We start from the raw sequence: 25,071 nt of genomic DNA, 5'->3' as shown, positions 1-25,071 counted from the left end.
CATAGGCATACCCCATTCCTTGGTCATCCTTAGAGCCATTGGTGTAAATAAGGGGGCTCTCCCCAAATTATAAATCTCCAGAAATGTCAAGTAATTGATCGAAGCCAGAGTAGTTTTCCTTAGAAGCGAAGTAACTTCAAGATGGACATGGACCTCTGCAGGGAACCAAGGAGGGGGAAATGACACTCACCCCCTCAGAAATGTCACAGATAATGCAAGACATAGACTCGTAGTAGAATTCAAAAGCGAACTGCGGTTGGCAAGGAAGTAGAGTTTGCCTCATATTAGCGATCGACAGAGTTATAAAAAAGCAAAGTATTGCGTGGGTTGCAAGAAATAGTAGGCAAGTGCATTCACGAAGAACACTGTACGAAATGACAGCACAATCTGACAGTTTCGGGATGGAGGTTCCTACCTGGACCAGTGAGTAATGTGGCTTTAGCCGAATGGATTCCACAGTTGTGAATCACATTAAGGTGACCGAAGGTGGATGGTCATGACTATACAATGTATCCATAGTCCAGCTTCGAAAGGCCTAAGGATCAATACAAATGAACGAAGATTATTTAGTCTGCTTCCCATGAGATGCCATCTAGAATGCACAATACATTCAGAGAATGGATATATCAAGTTGCCAAGTAGCACATACATGAAGACAAACAGTTTTCTATCAATTGTTAACCAAAAGAATTTTATAGTTTCGACGAACAGAAGAGCAACAGGTCCAAGGTGCAAGGACAGTGGAAAACATTTCTTTCCCCTCCAGAAACTCACACAGACAGTTGTTTCGTGGAAAAACAGAAGCAGTTGCCTATGCTCCGTGAGTAGATGTGACCAAAACTGCCCTTGATTTGCCCTTTGAGTAATCAGGTTCACTGAGAGCTGCAACAGACGAGAAAACTGTCGACTAAGAGTGAACCTGAAATGCACGGTGGGAGGTACCCAATAATGGGATTGATTTCTGCGGTAAATTAGCTTCCCCTCAGTGCAGACCCCTGAGAAATCCCCTTCTGAATAAAACAGAAGTGTACATTATAAACCAAGTCTTTCAAGTATTTGCTAATAAAGTGGAGCAGGACACCTTGGAAGCCCTGCCCATGCAGCCAACAGTGGATTCCTGTCCTCCAGAAAGTGTCATATGCCTTTCCAAAGCAAAAAATAAGACTATGTTTTCGTACTTCTGCAGAAAGTTGTCCATAATGTGGGTCAACACGATGACAAGGTGGTCAACTGCGAAGTGATGCCTACTAAAGCCACATTATACTTTTGTTACAATTTCTCAGACTCAAGCCACCATACCAGCCGCCCACTGATCATTCGTTGCAACACCTTGCAGACAACAGTGGCAGAGCTACCCTTTTCTTCGTTTTAAACCCCCTCTTAAGGGGGGAAAATCTTTTGAGAAGAACATGGAAACTGAATTTCTACATTATTTTAATTTCTAGTTAACATTTTGGTTAGTTGTTGGATTCATATTGGCATAAGAATGCAATAAAGTGTTTACTTATGAGTCTTGACTGCAAACAATGCATCGCTTCGAGATACTTTTGTACATTTTCCATGCACAGATTTCTTTTAGGTGTCATATTATTCATGATGTTCATACATTTTGAATCTTTACACTGCTGTCTATGTTGTGTAATCACTGATATAAAAATTTATTTTGTTGCTATTAGTTCTGAATATTTCATAACCATCTGGCAGATCTTCACAAAATACCACAATAAGAGCATACAATTTTGTTCAAGAAAAGGATGTACATAGTACTAGTATTTACTTTAAATCCTAAAATGGTATATGCAGTGTTCTACAATTGCAATATATGTAATATAATTGTGATGTACAGCAGCTGCCTGAGACTGCAGTCATGTGCGTGTGAGTTGCATTCGCGCGCGCGTGTGCGTCTTTCATCTCATTTTGATGAAGGCCCAACTGGCTGAAAGCTATATTTGTGACATTCTTTTTGTTGTGCCTATCTACTACTGAGCATCTCCACTATATAGTGATTGGCAACGTTCTTTCTCACAATACTGTTACATTCCATCCTGGATTCAATCATATTTCATTTATTTGATTAACAGATTTTCCACGCATCTACAACAGGTTACCAGTTAATAATGTTTATATTCTTCCCTGTGTCTAATACATCATAGGCATTCAGAGGTATCCATCACATCCACACGATTTTGTTTTGCATGGTATTTTCATCAATCTCATGCAGTTTAATGTATCCTTCCAAAAAAATACTTTTATTCCTTTTATAATATTTGTGGTTAAATCATGCTTTACAAGGATTTCATTCCATTTCTCTTTTCTTTCTTTGTTCTCACTTTTGCACTAATTCTTTACATTTCTTTGTCAACACTGTCTCTTTCCTAAGATCAACAGTAGGCTATATTTCTATCTGACTAGGTCATCCTATGGTATCTCACACTGAACCAATTCAAGCTCCACATTTTTTTATCTCGAATAATCCTCCTGTTATTTATCTACGTAGTTCCATAGGGTGATGTGAGCCAAAACTATTTGGGCATGGAGTCAATCAGTACAAAGTTTATAAACCTGATAAAGTTTATAAACTGATAAAGTTTATAAACAAAAGAATTAACAACACGTAATGCTGGGAGGAGGGGGGGGGGGGGGGGGGGGGGGAGATAAAAAATAAATCTAGAATGTGCCACAAGGAAACCTTTCAATTTGGTTTTGAATTTTTTTTCCGTTCTGCTGGAAGCATATTGGAAAACCTATTGAACAGTGCACACCTTTCTGTGTTGTGTTTCAGGAAGCATTTACAAGTTCATACTGTTTTTCCATTTAGCATTCACTGAATTAATGTTACAGTTTCTCGTGAATGAGTCAATACCGCAACAACACATGGTAGGGTGTAATATATGTTCAGAATTAAAATTCCATGACACCTGAACAAAAGTCTACAGAAAGTTTGTAAACTGACACCACAGATCATCTGACTGCCTTTTCTGGGCTAAGGATATTCTTCGTGAAAACACAGAGTTGCTTCAAAGTATAACACCATAAGATATAATGAGAGCAAGGTAAACAAGCCTTCTAAATTCAGTGTCAGAGAGACTGGAAACATCCTTACAGTGAAGACAGCAGCGTACAGCTTCTGTGCTCATCTTAAATGTGGTACTTCCAAGAAAACTTCCATTTGGCGTAAATCCAAAGAATTTGAACTGACTGACTTCACTGACAATTTGACCACACTTTAGTGTTTTGTTGCTGTTAAGCATTAATCTAATCTCTGAAAGTCACATGCTGATGTTATTTACTGACTAACCTATGACTTTCACACTAGCACCTGTATTCTTAGTATTGTTGAAATTTCTCCCTAACCTTATATCGCTCCAACTTATGCAAGAATATTGCATGGCCCAAACAATCAAAGCTTTTCTTAAATCAAAGAAAATACCTATTTGTCCCCAAACTATCATTTTGAATTAGCAACTTTTGCTTTCATATTATTACTAGTCTTGGAAACCAACCAATCAACACTGTAACAAAATTTACATGTTTCTATTCATAAATGTTTTATGGCACAGTATAATGGGAAGGCTCATCATTTAAGAATACAGTGTCTACTGCAAAACAGTAAGCATAGTGAATAACAAGTGACAGTCATACCTTAAAATTTCTTATTCATTCTAAATACACTTTTAAAATGTACGTCTCCTAACAAAATTTCGTATATATAATACCTGACAATTATCAAAGATTTGTCAGGTTGCAGCTACATCACTAGCAGAAGTCTGACTTCTATATACACAGTAACTTTGTCAGATTAGATTAGATTAATACTTGTTCCATAGATCATGAATACGACACTTCGTAATGATGTGGAACGTGTCAGGTTAATAAAAGATGTCTGTACAAGATATTACATTACACAAAATATTGCATGATACTAATGTTTAAGTATAGATGTAATGTGTGATTAAGAGAGATATTTTACTGCATGGGTGGGCAAACGGCAGCCTGTGACCAATTTTAATCTGACCCATGGAAGAAATTATAGGTGAACATGAAATGAATGTATTCTTACATAACACACGTCTTGAGGCATAATTTGATGGCATGAAATATCAGGGATGCCATTCACATTGGTGCATTACCCCACAAACATCAACACCATGGACTCCATAGTTTGATCTCTGCATGAGGAGCATTCCTGTCATGCCATGAAGAGGCAGCCTGCGAGTTTAGATAAGAGTGTGTATCAGGTCTGTGGGTCGAAAAAGGTTGTCCGCACCTGTTTTATTGAATAGCAAAACACATTAAATTTTATTTTGGACAACTCCAACTCTTTGGACAGTTTTTTGATTAAAAAATCGTGGTGTGCACATAAAAAGACAGGCGGAGCGATGATGCACAGCGTATAATGTTACGCTCCAGCCAATAGCGTCATTCTGCCACGTCTGTTCGTAGCATGCACTTCAGATCACATACATTTAGTGTTGTATTCATTTTATTTCAGTTATAATGAACATACTTGGCTACTGAGGTACTGACCTCAACTGTTTTGCACTCTAGCTACAACGAACTACAATTCATTATAAATGACCTAAAGGAAACACTAGAAGTATTCTGCTGAGTGACAGCTATAGTTTTCCAACCATATAAATTTTTAAAAGGAGAGTCACAAGCAGAAATAGTGGCCCAATGCAGCACTCACTCCACCACAATGCCGATTACCACAGCAGGCAACAGATTGAGTGCACAGCATGGGACAATATAGAGCACAATGGTGACGCCATAGAGTATTCTCCATTCCTTCTGTGTAGAGCATATAACAGAGCCACCTATTTACTACATCATTAGTGGCACAAAGGCCCTTTCTGAGCCTTGCCCTTCTGTGGAAGTTTATTTTGGTCTTTCCTGTTTAGTGACGAAAAATTATGAATTCTACTTTCCATTAAATCCTCTTCCCACCTTAGCTTTGGTCTTTAAAGCTCCCCGTTTCCTTCAGGGACTCCACTGAGTATCTTCTTAATCTATCCGTCATTGGCTCTCAGTATATCTCCAACGTATTCCAGCCTTTTCATCTTAATGCAACTGACAATGTCTGGTTCATTTTACAAATTATATGATTCCTTGTTGAATCTCTTCCTCCAGACACCAGTAGTTCATAGACAGGAATGCCCTCTTGGCCTGCGCTAGTCTGCTCTTGATATCCTCCTTGCTCCATCCATAATGGGTTATTTTGCTTCCGAGGTAGCAGAGTTCCTTAACTTTGCCTACTTCGTGACCACCAAGTTTGATGTTAAGTTTCTCATTTATGCTGCTTCTGATTACTTTTATCTTTTCCTGATTTCCTCTCAATCTATATTCTGTGCTCACTGGACTGTTCATTCCACTCAACAGATACTGTAATTCTTCACTTTCACTGAGGATAGCAATGCCACCAGTGAATCTTATCCTATCCTTCTTCTTGAATCCACTTTTGACCATTTCTTCCATTTCCATCATTGTTTCTTCGAGGTTTAGTTTGAATAGTTGGGGGCAAATAACATCCATGTCTTTCATCCTTTTTAGTGCAAGTACTTCTTTCTTGGTCTTCCAATCTCACCGTTCCGTCTTAGTTCTTGTACATATCGTATATTACCAATCTTTTTCTCAGAATTCCTAACATCTTGTACTATTTTACACTGTTGAACACTTTCTCTAGGGTGACAAATCCTAAGTATGTGTCTTGATTTTTCTTCAGTCTTGCTTCAATTATCAGCCGCACTGTCAGAACTGCCTCTCTGGTGCCTCTATCTTTCCTAAAGCCTAACTGATCAGTTAAAAGATCCTCTCTTTTCTTTTCCATTCTTCTGTATATTATTTTTGTCAGCAGTTTGGATGCATGAGCTGTTGAGCTGATTGTGTGGTAATTGTCTCATTTGTCAATCTTCAGAATTTTGTGGATCACATTTTTCCGGCTCTGATTGTACATTGTCAGGCTCATACATTCTACACACCAATGAGAATAGTGGTTTTGCTGCCACTTCCCCAAAAATGAGAGAAATTCCAATTAAATGTTATCCATCCTTCCTGCCGTATTTGAGCTTAAGCTACCCAAAGCTCCTTTACATTCAGATCTAATAGTGGACCCTTATCTCTTCTGTGTCAACTCCTGTTTTTTCATCTACCAAGTCATCAGAAAAGTCTTCCCCTTCACAGAGGCCTTCAATGTACTCTTTTCACCTATCCACTCTCTCTTCTGCCTTTAACAGTGGAATTCCCATTGCACTCTTAATGTTATCACCCTTGCTTTTAATTTCACCAAAGGCTGGTTTGACTTTTCTATCTGCCGAGTCATCCTTTGGACAATCATTTCTTTTTTGGTATCTCCACATTTTTCATGCAGCCATTTTACCTTAGCTTCCCCACACTTCCTAATTACTTCATTCCTAAGTGACTTATTTCTGTATTCCTGAATTTCTCTGAACATTTTTGTACATCCTCCTTTTGTCAATCAACAGTATTTTTTGTTTTACCCATGGTTTCTTCACCATTACCTTCCTTGCACCTATGTTTTTCTTCCCAGTTAATGTGACTGTCCTTTTCAGAGATGTTCATTCCTCTTCAACTGAATTGTGTATTGAGCTACCCATTATTGCTACTTATCAATAGCCTCATTGAACTTCCAGCATATCTCTTAATTCCTCAGTATTTCTGTATCCCACTTCTCTGCATATACAGAAATACTAAGGAATGAAGATCATGCGCTTTAAGTTCTCTGTTGCTATAGATACTGTCACTTATCTCTAGATTTATCTTTCTAGCAAGTCTTTCAAGATTTGTATGAGTCCTTCATCATTCTTGGTGTTCTTGGAATTACATCATTATCATCTACATATGCCAGCACCTGAGCTGATTTCTCTTAACTTTTTTAAAGAATATATCACACAGAAGGCTAGATGATAAATTCCAATCTTACATCAATTTTTGTGGTCACGGCACTTGACAACATTTTCTACATTGACTGAAGGTAGCCATAACTAAATTGATCAGTTTATTAGCAATCTCAAACTCTTTCACTGGTATACAGGATGTCCCAACAGGAATGGTCAATATTCATGGATATGACAGGAAAGATCATTCGAATAAAAAAAAAAAAAAAAAATCAAGTAAACATGGGCTCTAAAATGCATACCTTAAGAGCTAAGAGCCCTTGTTCATCTTTGCGACTGTGAAACATCTCTTCTACTGAACGAATGTTCATAGCTGATAACCTAAGCATTTCAGAGCCCATCTTTACTAGACAATTTTTCTAGTTTTTTTCTGCACCCCCCCCCCTTTCCAAAATATAAAAGCAAAGACCTTTAAGAAGATGAGATTTGTTTCACAGTACTGAAGATGAGGAAGAGCTCATAGCTCATAAGGCATACTCTTTACAGTCTATATTTACTAGCCTTTTTTGCTTTAAATGGTCTTTCCTGTCATATCCCTGGATGTTGACCAGTCGTCCTGTGACACCCCGTGTACTTCTTTCAATACTGTCATAGGCTGAAATGTCAACAAAAAGGTGATGTGTATCAATTCCAAATTGTTCACTTTTTCTAGTATTTGCTGTACCATGAAGATCTGTTCAATAGCAGACCTTTCTTGATGAAATCCACATTTACAGACACTAACAATGCTTTCAAAATTAGTTGTAAATCAACTAAAGAGAAAGTTGGAAAACATTTTACATGCAGTACGTAATAGGCAAAGTCCTCTACATTCATAGCGTGCCGTGATAGCATCTTTCTTGATTACTGGTCATTCCATTAATGAAGGCTACTTTATCTGAAAGTTCCCCCCCCCCCCCCCAGTTATACCCATAATTATCAGTCACATGTCACCTTAATTTGAAAATATTTGTTATTTGTTCTCGAAATCTCAAATTTTACAAACCAACATACACTAAAACTAATGTGAGACTCATATTTTAAAAAGGTTGTAAGAAATCCAATGTGCAAAAATTTGTGACTTGAGATCTTTCTTGACCAACGGAACTAAGTATTATCCATGCAAACCAAGATGACATTCTGTGTGGTGGTTTATGGGAGCAACCGTAAATGCACTTTTCATTTACATTCATTGCCATCCACCACCACACTGTATCAACTTAATTTGAGCAGATAATACACCTACAAACTTCTGTATTTTCTGCCAACAGTTATCAAAGTGCCGTCATACGTCAAAGTGAACAATATGTAAAAAGGTATAGTATTTCATCAGTGCAGACTTCGAAGTTTTCCAACCACTCCTTAGGGAAACAGTCAAATGAATATAAGGGATACAGCAGGCTTGTTAAAATTAATCTAGATCAGAAATGTAGTAAGCAGAGAATACATATATCTGCATTTCATGATGTTACAACAAAGGTAGCTGCACAACATGAATGAATTAAATTAAGTACCATTATTTGCTGTAGTAACACAGCTGTTCTTTTTCTTCAGTTGTGAGAGTTATATACTGGAAACTGCCACCTAGATAATATTCCAGTTGCAGATATTAAATACATTTTAAAAGATCATACCTTAATTATATAAATGAACAGTAAAATGCCCCTACAATAAACAAAACATTGAAACAGTTCTTTATCAGTTACATCAGATGTGTATGAACCAGAAGTGACAAGAGCCAGAAATTCTCCACGTAACAAGATGAAGGCTGTAGGGCTCTACGGGAGAAACTAGTAAAGTTATTTAGGATTCTTGATCAGCAACTACTCAGTACCGTAATAACATAACTTTGTGCTACACGATTGTACTATATAAATAATTCAAACATGGACACCAACCCTATGAAGAATTCCCTTTCCGTCACGAAGATCAGTTCTGTTCAACAGAAAAGTATAACTTATTCACCAGAATATTTTTCACTGGCTTAGAATGAAGGAATAGGTACTGAAAAGCAGTGCTTGCACACCCTGTGTCAAAATAACTCATCTACATCTACACACATACCAAACAAGACACCGTATGGTGCATGACTTGTACTGCTACAAGTCTTTTCATTTGCTGTTTCACTCACAAACAGAGTGAGGGGAAAATGACTCTATATGCCTCCATACTGTGAAGTAACGGGCGAGCTGTGGCGCCCTGAAAATGTTCTAAGTACGGAGTTGGCATGGCCATGCTGTGGCCTCTCGGCGGGCCACGGCTCATCGGCGGCCGCATGGTGCTGAATGTTAGCTAGGGTCCAGGGCCTGCGTGGCAGGGAATTCCATGGTGACGCTGTGTCGATGTAAGAGACAAGCAGGGAGTGCCAAAGATGGCGGACTTTGTAAAACCTTAATGGCAGCCATTTCACATTTTGTATAGAAATTAATAGTAGCCAGATGAATCATGATACCTCAGCAAGAATCACGTACCTTACCTTTGCATGATGATTCTGATCATGTAATCGGATCTTCAATATCTTTATTAGTTTAAAGTTTAGTATCTGACAATAAATTACACAAGTGACACCCAGCAACGAACTTCCAAAATCCAAACGGTTCACCCAATTTTGTCAATCAATGTGTCTTTAGAAAGCTATTAGTGTAAACCTAAACTGGTATAAATTACAGGCATGTAACTTGAACAGTACAGGAGTTATTGGAGGTCAAAGTGGCCGATTACCATCGATCACGTCAGGCCATAAGTACTCCATAATTACATGAAAAAATGGTAGCAGCATGTTTATAAATATATTTATTCATCTATGTCTTTGTTTATATCTGAGATATACTATTCATGAAGAAATTGGTCAATTATTTACTGTGTTTAGAAAGCACAGAGAGAGGCTACAGGCCTACTTTGTTTCTATTCTTTTGATATATGTTTATTGAATTATTTATGCATTTAATACTGTGTGTTAAGAGCGTGTTTACGGTCCATCCGTAGGAATATTTATTTAATTTCAAGTCATTTAAATGTAAATCCAGTATTTCAAATGTGTTTCAAAATGTTTGTGAGTGTGCGTTGGCTTGGAGACATGACGGGAGTGCTATCACCAATCACAGCGCTCGTTACTAAGGGCGGCGACTACCAAAGTGAATGGAAGGGTGAGTTCTGAACAGTGCATTCATTACGAGGGACACAGTATGTGAGAGGACACGAGAGAGTCCGGGACAGTACGGTGTGATGGATGCACGGTCGTGGGAAACTTTGAGAGTGGAGCAGTTTGTGCATGGTTGCGGGAAATAGAAATACTTCGTAGTGCTGATTTGCACACTTGTGAGATTTCCGTGTGTTGGACCACTGACAATAATAAGTGTTTTACAGTAATAAAGGGCATTCTTAAAGGTACTTCTGCCATCATACCCATCATTTAAAGTCATTAAAATAGTACTTTTAGAATTTACTTAATTGCAATCTTTCATTTATAAATTTCTATATACCATTCAAAATTCGCAACTGCCAAGTGATAGGAACCTTCGACCATTCGATTCATGTGTACATTCATATTGTATTCTGTAGACTCAGCAGTATTTGGCTTATAATGCAGCAAGTATGTATCCTAGCCCCTAGACAACGAAACCAGCCAAAAATTTTAATATTTCAACTTTGAGTCAAAGGGTACATAGTTGAGGGCCACACCACATTTCATTTTCAATTTGAAGGCCCGCAGTACATGCCCCACTCTCTCTAATCCTGTTTTCATGGTTCGTACACGAAATGTAAATTAGTTCTGCAGTCAGCTTCAAATGCTGGTTCTCTTTCAAAAAACACAAATTGCCCTCCTTCCAGTGATTCCCATTTGAGTTTCCAAAACATATCCATAAGACTTGTATGTTGTACAAACATACTAACAACATATCTAGTAGCCAGCCTCTGAATTGCTTCAGTATCTTCTTTTAACCCTATCTGGTGAGAACCCAAACACTCCCAACGGTACTCAACAACGGGCAGCAGTAGTGTCCTATATGCAGCTTTCTTTACAGATGATCACATTTCCCTAAGATTCTCCCAATAAACCAAAGTCAAACATTTGCCTTCCCTGCTACAATCCTCACCTGCTCAATCCATTTCATATTGCTATGCAATGTTGCATCTAGGTATTTGATGTGACTGCGTCAAGCAGCACACTACTAATACTGCATTCAAATACAGGGTGTACATAAAGTCCAAGAACACTTTCAATTATTTATTGCACAAGAACTGAACATTGTACAGATGTCACACCATTGCATTTAGAAGAGAAACTCTGAAAGTTTTTATTACAAACATTCAATATGCGAACCATGAGTGAGCTAGTAGATGTCAATATGGTAATCGAATTCTTGCCATACACGTCCCAGTAAGGCATCATCGACTGTGGCAGTCGGTTCCCGTATTATCTCCCAGAGCTCTGCTACGTCATGAGGTAGAGGCGGTACATACACCAAATCTTTGTGTCCCCACAGAAAAAAGTCACACAGAGTAAGATCTCGTGATCATTGAGGCCATTTCATGAAACAACACACAGAAAGCTTGCTCTGCACCTGAACTCGCCATGTTTGGAACTAGTGCTGACTAGGCTATCAGCAAATTACCAAACCACACTGTGGCGGTATACATGGGGGGAGGGAGGGAGGGAGGGGGGGGGGGGCACCTTCAGGGTTTCTTTTCAAAATGACATATGTATGATATCTGTACAATGTTTGGCTCCTGTACAATAAATAATTAAAAGTGTCCCCAGACTTTATGTACAACCTGTATTATGTGTTAGTTTTTCCTACTCATCTGAATTTAACTTACATTTTCTACAGTAAGAGCTAGTTGCCATTCATCACATCAACTAGTAATTTTGTCTAACTCACCTGATATCCTCCTACAGTCACTCAATGACGACACCTTCCCATACACATCATCACCAGCAAGCAGCCACAGACTACTGCTTACCCTGTCCGCCAGATCATTTGTATATACCTAGAAAATAACTGCTGTCCTATCACATGTCCCTGATGCACTTCTGGTGAAGCACTTGTCTCTGGTGAACAGTCACTATTGAACACAGCATACTGGGTTCTGTTATTTAAGAAGTATTTGAGCCACTTACCAGGGAACCTAATCTGTGCGCTTGTACCTTTGTTAACTATCTGCAGTGTGGCACTATGTCAAGTGCTCTACACAAAGCCAGTAACGTGGAATCTGCCTCTTGACCATCACCCATCCCTGAGAATATCTTTAAGGATTTCCTCAAACCCATGCCATATTACAGGTGATACCAGAGGTGTTCATTTCAATGAACAGAAATATTTCTCACATTAAAAGTAAATATATAAATCACCTATATTCCCGATACAAATGTCTGCTTGTGTCTGTGTATGTGCGTATGGATATGTGTGTGTGTGTGTGTGTGTGTGTGTATGTGTGTGCGCGAGTGTATACCTGTCCTTTTTTCCCCCTAAGGTAAGTCTTTCCGCTCCCGGGACTGGAATGACTCCTTACACTCTCCCTTAAAACCCACATCCTTTCGTCTTTCCCTCTCCTTCCCTCTTTCCTGATGCAGCAACCGTTTGTTGCGAAAGCTTGAATTTTGTGTCTATGTTTGTGTTTGTTTGTGTGTCTATCGACCTGCCAGCACTTTCGTTTGGTAAGACATACCATCTTTGTTTTTAGATATATTTTTCCCACGTGGAATGTTTCCCTCTATTATATCGATACTAAAATTATGTATATAATAGTGATTCTCTGATCATTATGCTACCAGAGGTGGTTATGCTTTCCCCTCTGCCAACATTTGAACTGATTTACCCTGTTAGTTATTGGAGACACCCATACTTTATAACATGGACTTCAAACATCCACTACTCTGTAAAGCACTGTGAAATGCACGGGAAGATACCCTACCATACGTTAGGGTATCTTTCCATTCCATGATGTATGGAGCTCAAATGCCTCTGTGCACACTGTAATCAGTCAACCCTTGTCTTTGCAGTCCCTATGGAGAGACATACAGGGAGATGCTTTATAATATTAGGACTTCCACTTAATACTGGTTCTTGGGTCTATGTCAAGTAGGCTTTCACAGGATAGCTGGAATCTATCTTCAAGCACCTGTCAATTCTATTTCTTTCAGTGTTTCTGTAATGCTCCCTTGCCATTTAAAATGAAAGATGTAACTGTTTGTGCTGCCCTTCTTTGGAACTATGCAAACTTGGTGTATTAGAGTACCATATATAAATTATCGGTGAACGTGTGACAAGAAGACTTAATACTGATGGAGGATTCAACATCAAACTTTTAGATTTGTAGTCTGGCACTCATTATAACGTGTGATTTTGCTGCCCGGAAATTGCATATGACACATCAATAGCAAAAGTAAAAATTTCAATACTGAAATTAATTTCACTATTAAATTTTCTTCTTGTTGTTGTTTGGTGCAGCTCTCCATGCTACTCTATTCTGTGCAAGCTTCTTCATCTCCCAGTACCTACTGCAACCTACATCCTTCTTAATCTGCTTATTAGTGTATTCATCTCTTGATCTCCCTCTACGATTTTTACCCTCCACACTGCCCTCCAATACTAAATTGGTGATCCCTTGATGCCTCAGAACATGCCCTACCAACCGATCCCTTCTTCTGGTCAAGTTGTGCCACAAACTTCTCTTCTCCCCAATCCTATTCAATACTTCCTCATTAGTTATGTGATCTACCCATCTAATCTTCAGCATTCTTCTGTAGCAACACATTTCAAAAGCTTCTATTCTCTGTCCAAACTATCTATCGTCCATGTTTCACTTCCATACATGGCTACACTCCATACAAATACTTTCAGAAAAGACTTCCTGACACTTAAATCTATACTCGATGTTAGCAAATTTCTCTTCTTCAGAAACTCTTTCCTTGCCATTATCAGTCTACATTTTATATCCTCTCTATTTCGACCATCATCAGTTATTTTGCTCCCCAAATAGCAAAACTCCTTTACTACTTTAAGTGTCTCATTTCCTAATCTAATTCCCTCAGCATCACCTGACTTAATTCGACTACATTCCATTATCCTCGTTTTGCTCAAGAGGACGCCATCATCATTTAATCATACAGTAAAGCTGCATGCCCTTGGGAAAAATTAAAGCTGCATGCCCTTGGGAAAAATTAAAGCTGTAGTTTCCCCTTGCTTTCAGCCGTTCGCAGTACCAGCACAGCAAGGCCGTTTTGGTTATTGTTACAAGGCCAGATCAGTCAATCATCCAGACTGTTGCCCTTCCAACTACTGAAAAGGCTGCTGCCCCTCTTCAGGAGCCACACGTTTGTCTCGCCTCTCAACAGATACCCCTCCGTTGTGGTTGCACCTATGGTACGGCTATCTGTATCGCTGAGGCACGCAAGCCTCCCCACCAACGGCAAGGTCCCACTTAACCAGAGCACTCTAATACCAGTGACTTAGAAAATAATTTGATGAGGTGAGATAACGAAGTATAGCCTATGGCATTCACAGACTTGAGTGTGCTATTTCCACTTCCTATAACAGGCTGTAGTAATAAATTTATACATAGAATATGGCAAGCTTTGACATATGCCAAAAAAGGATATATTGGATGTGATTTGGCAAAGCAAGGAATAAGAATACAAAATAATAACTGTGGTAACAGTCTAATGGCCGGGCTAGTCATTGCAATCAGTTGTTTCATGTTTGAAACATCTCAGTATGACAACAAGAATGCTGCTCTGTGACTGTTACAGCCAAATCTAATTTTGAACAGAGTATGTCACTGCTCTGCATTTAACACACTGTTGTTTACAAAAAACTAAATTGCAATTTAAACTAAGAAACAGTGTAGTAAGTCACAGGGAATCCTCTCAAAAGTTTTGTGATATGTATTATAGACATACGATTACTGTAAATCAACTATGAAAAACCTTGGAGACAGCGCATGATGTACATCCCTTGTGATTTATGTGCAGAAACTAGTTTTTGAGAAACAAAGATCATATGCAAAGCAATAATTGTGGTAAGAGAAAATTTCTCCAATAATAGAGAAATGATATTTTGATGGACATCGCAAACTATGCAAGTAATTCTAATGAGAACGACACAGTCACCAGAACTGCCAAAGTTACAGCCAAAAACTCAATGCATCTATTATATGAAGATCTAGCATTAAGATGATGCAAACGTAACAAGGCATACTGTAACAGAAGACTTATAAAATAACCAGTAGGTAGCAATGTTAACAATGTAAATACTGATGACACACATTCGACAATCATCCAAAACATCATCCACCTAACAATGAAGGTGTAATCAGTTTTTCACGATTCCAATACACAATCACCACAAAACATAGAATGCATGAAAGAGTACAATACCATCATGTGACTTAACATGAAACCTATTTCACACATCATCCATATGAAGATATAATTCATTGTACCTGTATCACAAAAACATAATTTTTACAATCAATCAAGCAAACTTTCATCTGAATTTATGCCGAAGTGCCTTCTAACAGCCCCTCTATACCATACCACTGACACCATCCATGCCATGCAACATGCTTCAATTAGTGCTCTAACTTACAGTTTAATTAGAAGCTTGGAAGTGAAGAGGATATGGGCGAAGCAGAGGCCAATCATGCAGAAGACAGATAAATCAGTAATGAATACGAGGAGGATATTTTAGCAAGACTATGAAGGTAAATAGTTTCCTGTACTGCAATCTACCTTGTTTTCCATATCTGGGATGCACATTACAGTCTCCAGAATTACGTGTACGATCTTTAGTACTAAAAACAAAGCGATTTCGTAATTCTCGGCTCCAACAAGGGGACTGTTGAGGGTAGGAATCATCCTTATTGGATCCATGGTCACTGTTATCACTCCCATCGTCCTGTAACCACACCCGTAAAACGTATTCAGCATTCTTAAGTTGCACATTTCTACAACATAAATATATTTCAAGTAGCTTCAAAGGAAAGTGTCATTAAAACGATACACAAATCTGACTCACGTCTTCTTTTACGACCACAGAATTTTTTACTGGCATCTCTGTATCCAAATACTGACTTGTATCACCACTCCTAGTTTTCACCATTTTCAGAGACTGTATCTGTTTACTAAACTGTTGTAACAGCGATCCACAAAATTCTTCAACGCCAATAACATTCTGAGTTCTGGTGAAACAAATATGGTTCAATGGCCGATAATCACTTCCACAAAAGCAACTACAAAACAAGTAATTGCAACATAGATTCGAATACCACTTACAAAATATCGTGTTTCTTTCAGCAATTCAAAGAAAATTCACCATTTCACACACTGGCTCCAGCACTCACTTCCTCAACAGACAATGGACATCCTCCGAACTCAACGTGAGTCTTTCAACAACCGAACGTTATGAAATGGCGGTAATTCGTATTGGTAATGATCAATACTCCTCTGAAACAATTCAATATTGGCATCTAAATGTCTTGGAAAAATCCATTTTACGGTGAAAACACTTGCTTTAGTTTCACTGATTCTATTTCCTGCTTTACAAGTTACATAACAAATTAAAGATTCTCGGAAACATTATCCTGAATGCAACGGAAATACATTCCGTAGTTGTCCAACCTGTGCGCGGAAAACATGTGAACATCGAGCCATAACCAAGTTCGTAACGCGCGAAGTACATGTCAATATTACAATTGTTTTGAGTTCTGGAAGGTGATAAATAAGTGAGTGTTTTCTGTCGCTGTAACAACAAATATACCGTGTGTCCATAACGTTCGTACAGTAGGCATCTGTTTACAGTTGATGGGATATGTCTCGCGATATCAGATCTTTTTTCGCTCCGAAAAAGCTTGGTGAAGGAGAAACCTCTTTCAAGGAAAAAGTCTTGTCGAAATCTAAGCAAAAGAAAAGATTAATTTTGTCGGACTCGGATTCGGATGATGGCTCGAGCAAGCACCCAGAGGTCAAAGTTTCGAAAAAGAAAAAACTTTCCTTAAACAAGGGGAAGGAGAAAACAAATGAAAAAACATTAAAGCCAATTAAAGTTTCAGACGTATTTGGAAGTGATCATATCAAAAGATCAACGGAGAAAACAGTGCCTACACCAAGCAAACAGGTGGCAAATAAAGTAACTGTGAATGTAAAAACTAAGAGTAATGAAGATTCCCTTGAAGGTGAACTTAGTGTGCCTTGGGATGAGTTCGATGAGATCGAATCGAAGTATTGGAGCACGGATAGACAGCATGCAGTGAATGTTGACTCCTGCGATAGCCCAAAGAAAAGTGGAGAAAAAAGACGCCATGACCAAGATCAACTAAAAAAGAAGGCTGCTTCAGAAAGTGATGTGTCACCAACCAAGAAGAAGAAAGTATCCACAGACGAAAACAGTTCGTCTAAGGTCACTGCTGACTCTTCCCTGGTCTCCCCTTCTAGTCGTTCTGCAGCAGTAAATGACAACGCTCAGTGTAGTGGCACAGAGGAGGTGCAAGCTGAAAAAACACCTAAGGCAAAAAAGGTAAAAGAAAGGTCAGATGATAATGCTGATAGTAGTCAGAAAAGTAAGAAAGAGACACCTAAAACCTCAGATCAAGGCGCTTTATCAGTTGAAAAGAAGATGGAGCATGCAATGAATTATATAAGATACCTTAACAGAGAAGGACCAAAGCATCGTGGAAGTAAAGTAATACCAGAAGGTTCACCAAACTGCTTGGAAGGGCTTGTGTTTGTTATTACTGGTGTACTGGATTCTCTGGATAGAGATGAAGCCACAGAACTAATTAAGAAATACGGAGGACGTGTAACGTCATCACTCAGTCGTAATACAAGTTACCTACTTGTTGGCGAAGACGCTGGACCATCAAAGCTTGAAAAAGCAAAATCATTTAATACAAAACAGCTAGATGAGGATGGATTATTAAACCTAGTTGTAGAACGATCTACTGGAAGTGGACTTCATAGCAGCTCTAAAGAAGACACAGGCAGAAAGGATACAGAAAAAAAGTCTGGAAGAAATCTAGCAAACAACAATACTAAACCCTTAAACTGTGATTCAATGTCTGTTGTTTCTGTACTAAAAGTGAAAAGTAATGAAGGTACTGTTCATCACATTCATTCTGCACCAGCCAGCCTTAAAAATTGTTCACAAATGTCTAGTAGTCAGAATAATGGAAATTTAATGATAAACTATTCAACACCATCATTGTGGGTGGAGAAATACCGACCAACAAGTTCAAAGCAGATTATAGGACAACAAGGAGAAAAGAGCGTAGTCAAGAAACTAAGTAAATGGCTTGAAAATTGGTACAAAAATCGCACAGGTGGGAAAAAGTTTAAACCAAGCCCCTGGGCAAAAGATGACGATGGGAGCTTCTACAAAGCTGCTCTTATTTCTGGTCCACCAGGAATTGGGAAAACAACAGCAGCCCACCTTGTTTCTAAGGAACTAGGTTTCGATATTGTAGAGTTCAATGCTTCAGACACAAGGTCAAAAAAGCTTTTACAAGATGAAGTTACAGAACTTTTGTCTAGCAAGAGTCTGTATGGTCTTTTCCATGGAAAAGATGGCCGTGTAGCACCTTCTGCTAAACATGTGTTAATAATGGATGAAGTAGATGGAATGGCTGGAAATGAAGATAGAGGAGGTATTCAAGAATTAATTCAGTTGGTAAAAAGTACTCATATTCCAATAATATGTATTTGTAATGACCGTAATCATCCAAAGATTCGTAGCTTAGTAAATTACTGCTTTGACTTGCGGGTACAAAAACCAAGACTTGAACAGATACGAGGTGCTATGATGTCAGTTTGCTTTAAAGAAGGTTTGAAAATTCCACCTGATGCTCTAACTGATGTTATCACTTGTGCAAACCAAGATATTCGACAAGTTCTGAATAATTTGTCTATGTGGTATGTCAATACAAAGAACTTGTCATCAGAGGAAATCAAAACTGAGGCACAAAAATCAAAAAAAGAGTTTAAACTGGGACCTTGGGATGTCCTCAGAAAGGTATTTTCAGCTGAAGAACACAAGAAGATGTCCATACATGATAAATCTGATTTGTTTTTTTATGATTATAACATCAGTCCATTATTTGTACAAGAAAACTATCTAAATGTTGTCCCTGCTGCAGCAGCAGGTAATATTGGCAAGACACTGGAACTCATTTCAGCAACTGCTGACAGTATTAGTTATGGGGACACAATTGAAAAAGCAATAAGATCAAGAGGCTCGTGGAGTTTGCTGCCAATGCAAGCAATGTTCTCAAGTGTCTTTCCTGGTGACTATATGCAAGGTTATATTAAAAGTCAGATTAACTTTCCCTCATGGCTGGGCAAAAACTCGAGATATAATAAATTTGACAGACTCTCACAGGAACTTCATGTTCATATGAGGCTTGCAATATCTGGAAGCAAGTTAGATCTTGCATTGGACTACCTTCCTTATATTAGGGATGCAATAGTAAAACCACTTATTAGTGAAGGTGCACCTGGTGTTCCACAAGCCCTCAGTGTACTTAAGAAATATTACTTACTGCGAGAAGATTTGGAAAGTTTGCTTGAATTATCGTCATGGCCAGACCAGAGGGACCCTATGTCATTGGTGGACAGCAAAGTGAAAGCTGCTTTGACGAGAGCATACAACAAGGAAGGCATAATGATACCATATGCTGTGCACACTACTGTTAAGAAGAAGGCCGGGGCATCATTCAGCCAAGTGGAAGGTGCTGAAGGTGAAGAAACATTAGAGGATGTGGAAGAAGAAGATGAAGAGACAGATGACATAAAGTCAGATGCCATGATAAAAATTGCTAAGAAGAAAACAGCAGCAGCAGAATCAGCATCAGGAACTTCTGAAATAAAAAAGGGAAAGGGGAAAGGCAAAGGAAAACCAAAACAAAGTAAATAATTGTAGTGGGGTGTTTCTCACCCAGTCAATCATATAAGACTTCTAGCGTAATATGGAAGAAATCTATTATTTGAATCATCACATTGTTACATTATTACAGTTATTGCCTTAAACATTATGTTACATGCTAACATTGCAAAAAGCTTTGTACTTGAGAATAACACATTAGATGGTTACTCCTTTTGTATATTAAAGACGTGATTTTAAGGAGTAAGAAAAATATAAATATCGGTGTGGAAATATTCTAAAAATTGCAGTTATTTCTGGTGTTTCTGTGTTATATTTCAAGTTAAGTTGTTGGAATTATAATTGCAATGTACAGTTTTTGTTTTATGTGAACTGAGTGACAACACTTAGATGAATGCATGAAAATTTTCCTTGTACTATTTATAAGTGAACAGAACAGGTAAACTATTTTCATGCCTTTTACAAATTTAAAACTAACTTTGTTACTTAAATTGTGTAACTTGTTTGTAAAACATTTATATGTGATAAGTTTGTGGTACTTTCCTTAGATGAGGGAAATTGCAGGTTCATGACAGGTTAGGAGTGATGCACATATGCTATTCCTGATTCACTTGAAGAAATATGTTAGATTTGCCATTTTTCCAATCATATTTGGAGTGAAACTCAATATATTTTAATTTTTTTTATTTTACTTTTGGATTTGCACATGGATTTTAAACAACATCCTTCAGTTAAAGTTTCCTTTCTCAGTTATTTTGCGCAATTTACCTATCCTTGTGATGTATGTTTAAATGTGTGCGCATTCCTTATTTATTGGCATTAGTTACCATGTTTATCCATCTCATGCACAATAAAATACTTTTGTAAAGTAATTCCAGAATTGTCTCATTAGTGAAAGACTAGCTCATTATGTCAAGGAATCTCCAGACCAAGCTTAGTAGCTACTGCAGTTTAATGTTCCTGTATACATAAACCGTTGTTGAAAAGATTTGATGAGGAAAAATTATCACAGCCACTACGTGGCAAACTCAACCACAATGACTGGAATTTTTTTATTTATTTATTTATTTTTTTTGGGGGGGGGGGGGGTTGTGGGAGGTTATATTCCTTTTGTGGGAATGATGATTGACTTATTGCAAGGTATTATTATTATTATTATTATTTTTATTTTCGACAAAATCACTTGGTTATAATTGTAACATAAAAAAGTGATTGCATCAAAAAAAAAAAAAAAATTGTATTACAATTTACATTTTGTCTGTACAATGATCATAGTTACCATTTTTTAATATTAAGAAATGTAGTAATGTCTCACCAACTTTTAAATATATTGTGTATGGATGGTACTGGTGGAAAACCAATAGGTGTAAGAAAGCGGTTTGCTTTTACTATTAGCGAACAAATCATTTTTTGGTCAATGTATAAAAATTAGGTTAACTAATAATTACTGCAAAATCTAATGTCCTTATGTACGAGATGCCTTTTCTCACAAAACTTTACAAGTTAGATGACTCCTGTTGAATACTTTTTATGTTTGATATCTCTCATAAATTTCTGTACCCACCTCTTTATCATACATTGTATGTTGTTATTTTTCCATATGACTCATTTTCACCTTACATCAGCAGATGACACACAGATTTTAGTATGTTGCAAAAGTTGGCACCAGGTTAGCCATTCTATCAACTTTTCTTCATCTGATTTCCCAATATGTAATTTATTTTTGCATCATTTCTGATCTGACACTTTATGTAAACTAGCTGCATGAATCTCTCTCTCTCTCTTTCTTTTAAGCTGCATGAATCTCTCTCTCTCTCTCTCTCTCTCTCTCTCTCTCTCTCTCTCTCTCTCTCTCTGTATGTGTGTGTGGTGTGTGTGTGTGTGTGTGTGTGTGTAATTTATTTTTGCATCATTTCTGATCTGACACTTTATGTAAACTAGCTGCATGAATCTCTCTCTCTCTCTTTCTTTTAAGCTGCCTGAATCTCTCTCTCTCTCTCTTTCTTTTAAGCTGCATGAATATATCTCTCTCTCTCTCTCTCTCTCTCTCTCTCTCTCTCTCTCTCCGTGTTTGTGTGTGTGTGAGAAAAGCTATGTTTTTAATACTATGTCATAGGGAAAGTTGCTTTCATTATACCAGTACCAAGAACAGCTCCCTAATTAACTGGAGAATTGATTGTATCATGTGTTTTTCAATTTTTGTCAAATTTAATACAAAGTTATGTGTATTAATGAAAACAGCAATGTCTTCTACAAGCACACTAAAACACTTGTATTGGTTTGATTATGACATATTGAGCATAGCAACATGAATGAAACTGCACTTTTCCTGCGACATATAAAATGAACTATATGCCCTCGATAATCTATTTGTTTATTTTTATAATGTTTTGAGAATATGGTGTGTGTGTGTGTGAGAGAGAGAGAGAGAGAGAGAGAGAGAGAGAGAGAGAGAGACTGTGTTTTTCATACTGTGTCATAGGGGAAGTTACTTTTGTGATACCAATAGTAAGACCACTTTCATAACTAACTGTAGTACTGGTTGAAGAACAGCTTTATAATTAACTGTAGTACTGGTTGTATTGTGTATATTTTTTCAATTTTTGTAAAATATTTTTAGAATACACTTTTTACCATGAGACTCGTTTTCTGCCTTTTGTTGTTGCTTTTTGTGTGCACGCGTGTGCACGTGCGCATGTGTGTGTGCATGTGCATGTGTGGTTTATCTATAGAGTTTCTCATGTCAACAATGACTTCTCAGCTAAAGCTGTTAAATTACTGTGCTACCAAAGCCAGATATCGAAATTTTCATTGACATAATTTAACTGTTGCGGTAACAAGGTTGTAGACCACAGTGTCTGTTCAACAAAACATGCACCAGTGTCCTGGCTTTTCGTGTACCAGTATCCCAACTTAAATTTCAAACCCTTTCAAAACTTTAGGAGGTTAGGGTGTAAGACATTAATGACTGTTCCTCTTATTAAGGAGAACAAATTATAACTCATTACTACACATTTTGAGATGACAGTAACACTCACATGTAAGGTTTCTCTCCTGTTCAATTCCTGAATGGGGAACTTAGGATACATCATCACTGTTGTGAATTCTGCACCAGTTTAACAGCCAGTCAATACCCTATACAGTCGTAATTCACAGTGCCTCAAGATCATCATTCACAGCACCAGGAGGAGACAGTTAGTGTGGTTGTTGAAATGTGCAAAGAACTAACACAGTAACTTGTCTGAACATCCAAAATTTGTCTTTCATAGTTAACACTTTATTTGTTGTTGAAATGTGCAAAGAACTGAATCAGTAACTTGTCGGAACATCCAAATATTTGTCTTTTATAGTTAACACTATATTTTAACTTCATATTGTGGAACAAATTTTTATATTTCAGAGACACTGTTGGTGAATTCAAAAGTTAAATTAAACCTGGCTTGGATAAAATATGCAGTCATGAGGTATATGGCAAAAATATAGAATTTGATTATAAAATTTAACAGAACAGAGATAGTGGAAATTCAGGCAATCACCAATTAGCTGTGGGGATCAGATAGGCACCATATTTTAATTTCTCCATCAGGCTGTAGTGGATGTAGTTTAGCATGAAATTGCCCCAAAGTGTGAATGATGTGACTAATTGATGACTACATTTGAGAATGACTCTTACAAGTACTTGAGCAGTGTAGTATAGGTATGGATGGAAGATGTTATAAAAATCCCATATTTGCACTTTTCTTTTTGAAAATCATTACATAATCCTGCACTTTGTGCTCCTAGGGTCACAATAATGTTTCTTAAACTCTTTCTGTGCACAACATTAGAATTATCGAAAATATCAGTAAATTTGGGCAGTTATTAGTTCTGTGCAACATTACTATTTTACAAAACTGCTGGTTGAATGTTGACAGTTATTACGATTTATCTCGATTGTGTAGTGGCTGTAGACCATTTAATTTCCATTTCTGTGGCAATAAACATTTGCATCTAATATAAAATTTTCACCAATAGACACTTACATCAAATAATTTGCTTTTACTAATCATGTGAACATAACATTAGATAATTAATTTTAATTCTTTTTTGTAAATATAGGTATCTTTTATAATAATTTTCATTGTCTTTCATAAGTAAATTTCATTATGCAAAGTATTTAAGCCTTAAAAGATACAGTACATTTAAATTACATAATGTAATTGTCATTAAATAATTTTAATTTTTAAATATTTTATCAAACAATCCAGTTTAGAAATCCCTTAGGTGTTATCTTAGGCCGGCTGGTGTGGCTGTGCGGTTCTAGGCGCTTCAGTCTGGAACCGCGTGACCGCTACGGTCGCAGGTTCGAATCCTGCCTCGGGCATGGATGTGTGTGATGTCCTTAGGTTAGTTAGGTTTAATTAGTTCTAAGTTCTAGGCGACTGATGACCTCAGAAGTTAAGTCGCATAGTGCTCAGAGCCATTTTTTTGTTATCTTTGTTTTAACAAAGCTTTTTAACTGAATAAACTTGACTCTCACCATGAGTAAGTATGTAAACTGTTAAAGAATCATCAGAAATGGCAATCAACCTGAGGAATGTCCCTGTTATTTTCACGTAGGATGTAATATAACTTATATGAGAAAAGACCCTGCTCACTTCTGTGACTGTTACTACAACTACACAATATTGAGAAAGAGCAGCTAATCTTGAAACTTCGAGCTGATTTGGCAGTGCTGCAAGAAGCGTTAACAGTTTGGTATGCTGTAGTCGGCACTAAGTAGAGTTAGTTCAAGACCTCGAGACTGCATTACAGTCAGTGCTTTCCAAAAAAGATCCAGGAGACATTACAAGTCCAATTGCTTCAGTCTAACTGCCTCCAGTTGCTTCAATGCTTTGGAGACTGAGGACAAAAGCTTTTAGATATCTTAAATTCTGTAGCAGACTGTCAGTGCAGGGCATCATGTGCATGCTAAGTATAGGAAGAAAAGTTTTGAAGAAGATCAAAGAGGGCTTATTGCTGCGTATTAGTCCAGGAGGGAAATGTCAGAACTTGTTCAGAACACTGGGAAAAGATTACCAGGTAACTAGTGTATTTCAGCCAAGTGCAGGGCTTAGTAATGCTATCTGTGATGTAGGCTCTGTGAAGAAGGACCTTAGAAAAGAAAAATCAAGTAATAATAGCAAGGGCATAGGTAAGAGTTTGGACTGTTATCACATTTATACAACTGAGGATGTCATCAGGCTGAGAATGCTTCTTACACTAGTGTGAAAATTGTGTCATTCTTGAGCAATACGGTAAGCCTTGGCATTCTGTGGTTTATG

The 25,071-nt window shown here is 37.6% G+C and overlaps 2 protein-coding genes across 2 annotated transcripts in view; one reads left to right on the top strand and one right to left on the bottom strand.

The window, feature by feature from the left end:
- LOC124803084 (ATPase family AAA domain-containing protein 2-like) overlaps positions 1–16,371 on the bottom strand; it is a 238,536-nt gene extending 222,165 nt beyond the window's left edge. Inside the window, exons 1-3 of the mRNA XM_047264216.1 lie at positions 16,171–16,371; positions 15,914–16,076; positions 15,628–15,793 (exon numbers count right to left, since the gene is read on the bottom strand). Coding sequence (XP_047120172.1) covers positions 15,628–15,793; positions 15,914–15,997 — 250 coding nt within the window. The 5' untranslated portion in view covers positions 15,998–16,076; positions 16,171–16,371. The remainder of the gene's footprint in view (positions 1–15,627; positions 15,794–15,913; positions 16,077–16,170) is intronic.
- A 100-nt stretch (positions 16,372–16,471) lies between these two features.
- LOC124803085 (replication factor C subunit 1) lies at positions 16,472–20,837 on the top strand. Its single transcript, XM_047264217.1, has one exon. The coding sequence runs from the start codon at positions 16,706–16,708 to the stop codon at positions 19,799–19,801; it is 3,096 nt and encodes a 1,031-aa protein (XP_047120173.1). The 5' UTR covers positions 16,472–16,705; the 3' UTR covers positions 19,802–20,837.
- The last annotated feature ends 4,234 nt before the right edge of the window (positions 20,838–25,071 follow it).

The sequence above is a fragment of the Schistocerca piceifrons genome, chromosome 6 (assembly GCF_021461385.2).
Source record: "Schistocerca piceifrons isolate TAMUIC-IGC-003096 chromosome 6, iqSchPice1.1, whole genome shotgun sequence".
Classification (NCBI taxonomy): domain Eukaryota; kingdom Metazoa; phylum Arthropoda; class Insecta; order Orthoptera; family Acrididae; genus Schistocerca; species Schistocerca piceifrons.
The sequence above is the reverse complement of the archived record's forward strand: the minus strand, read 5'-3'. Positions and strand labels throughout refer to the sequence as shown.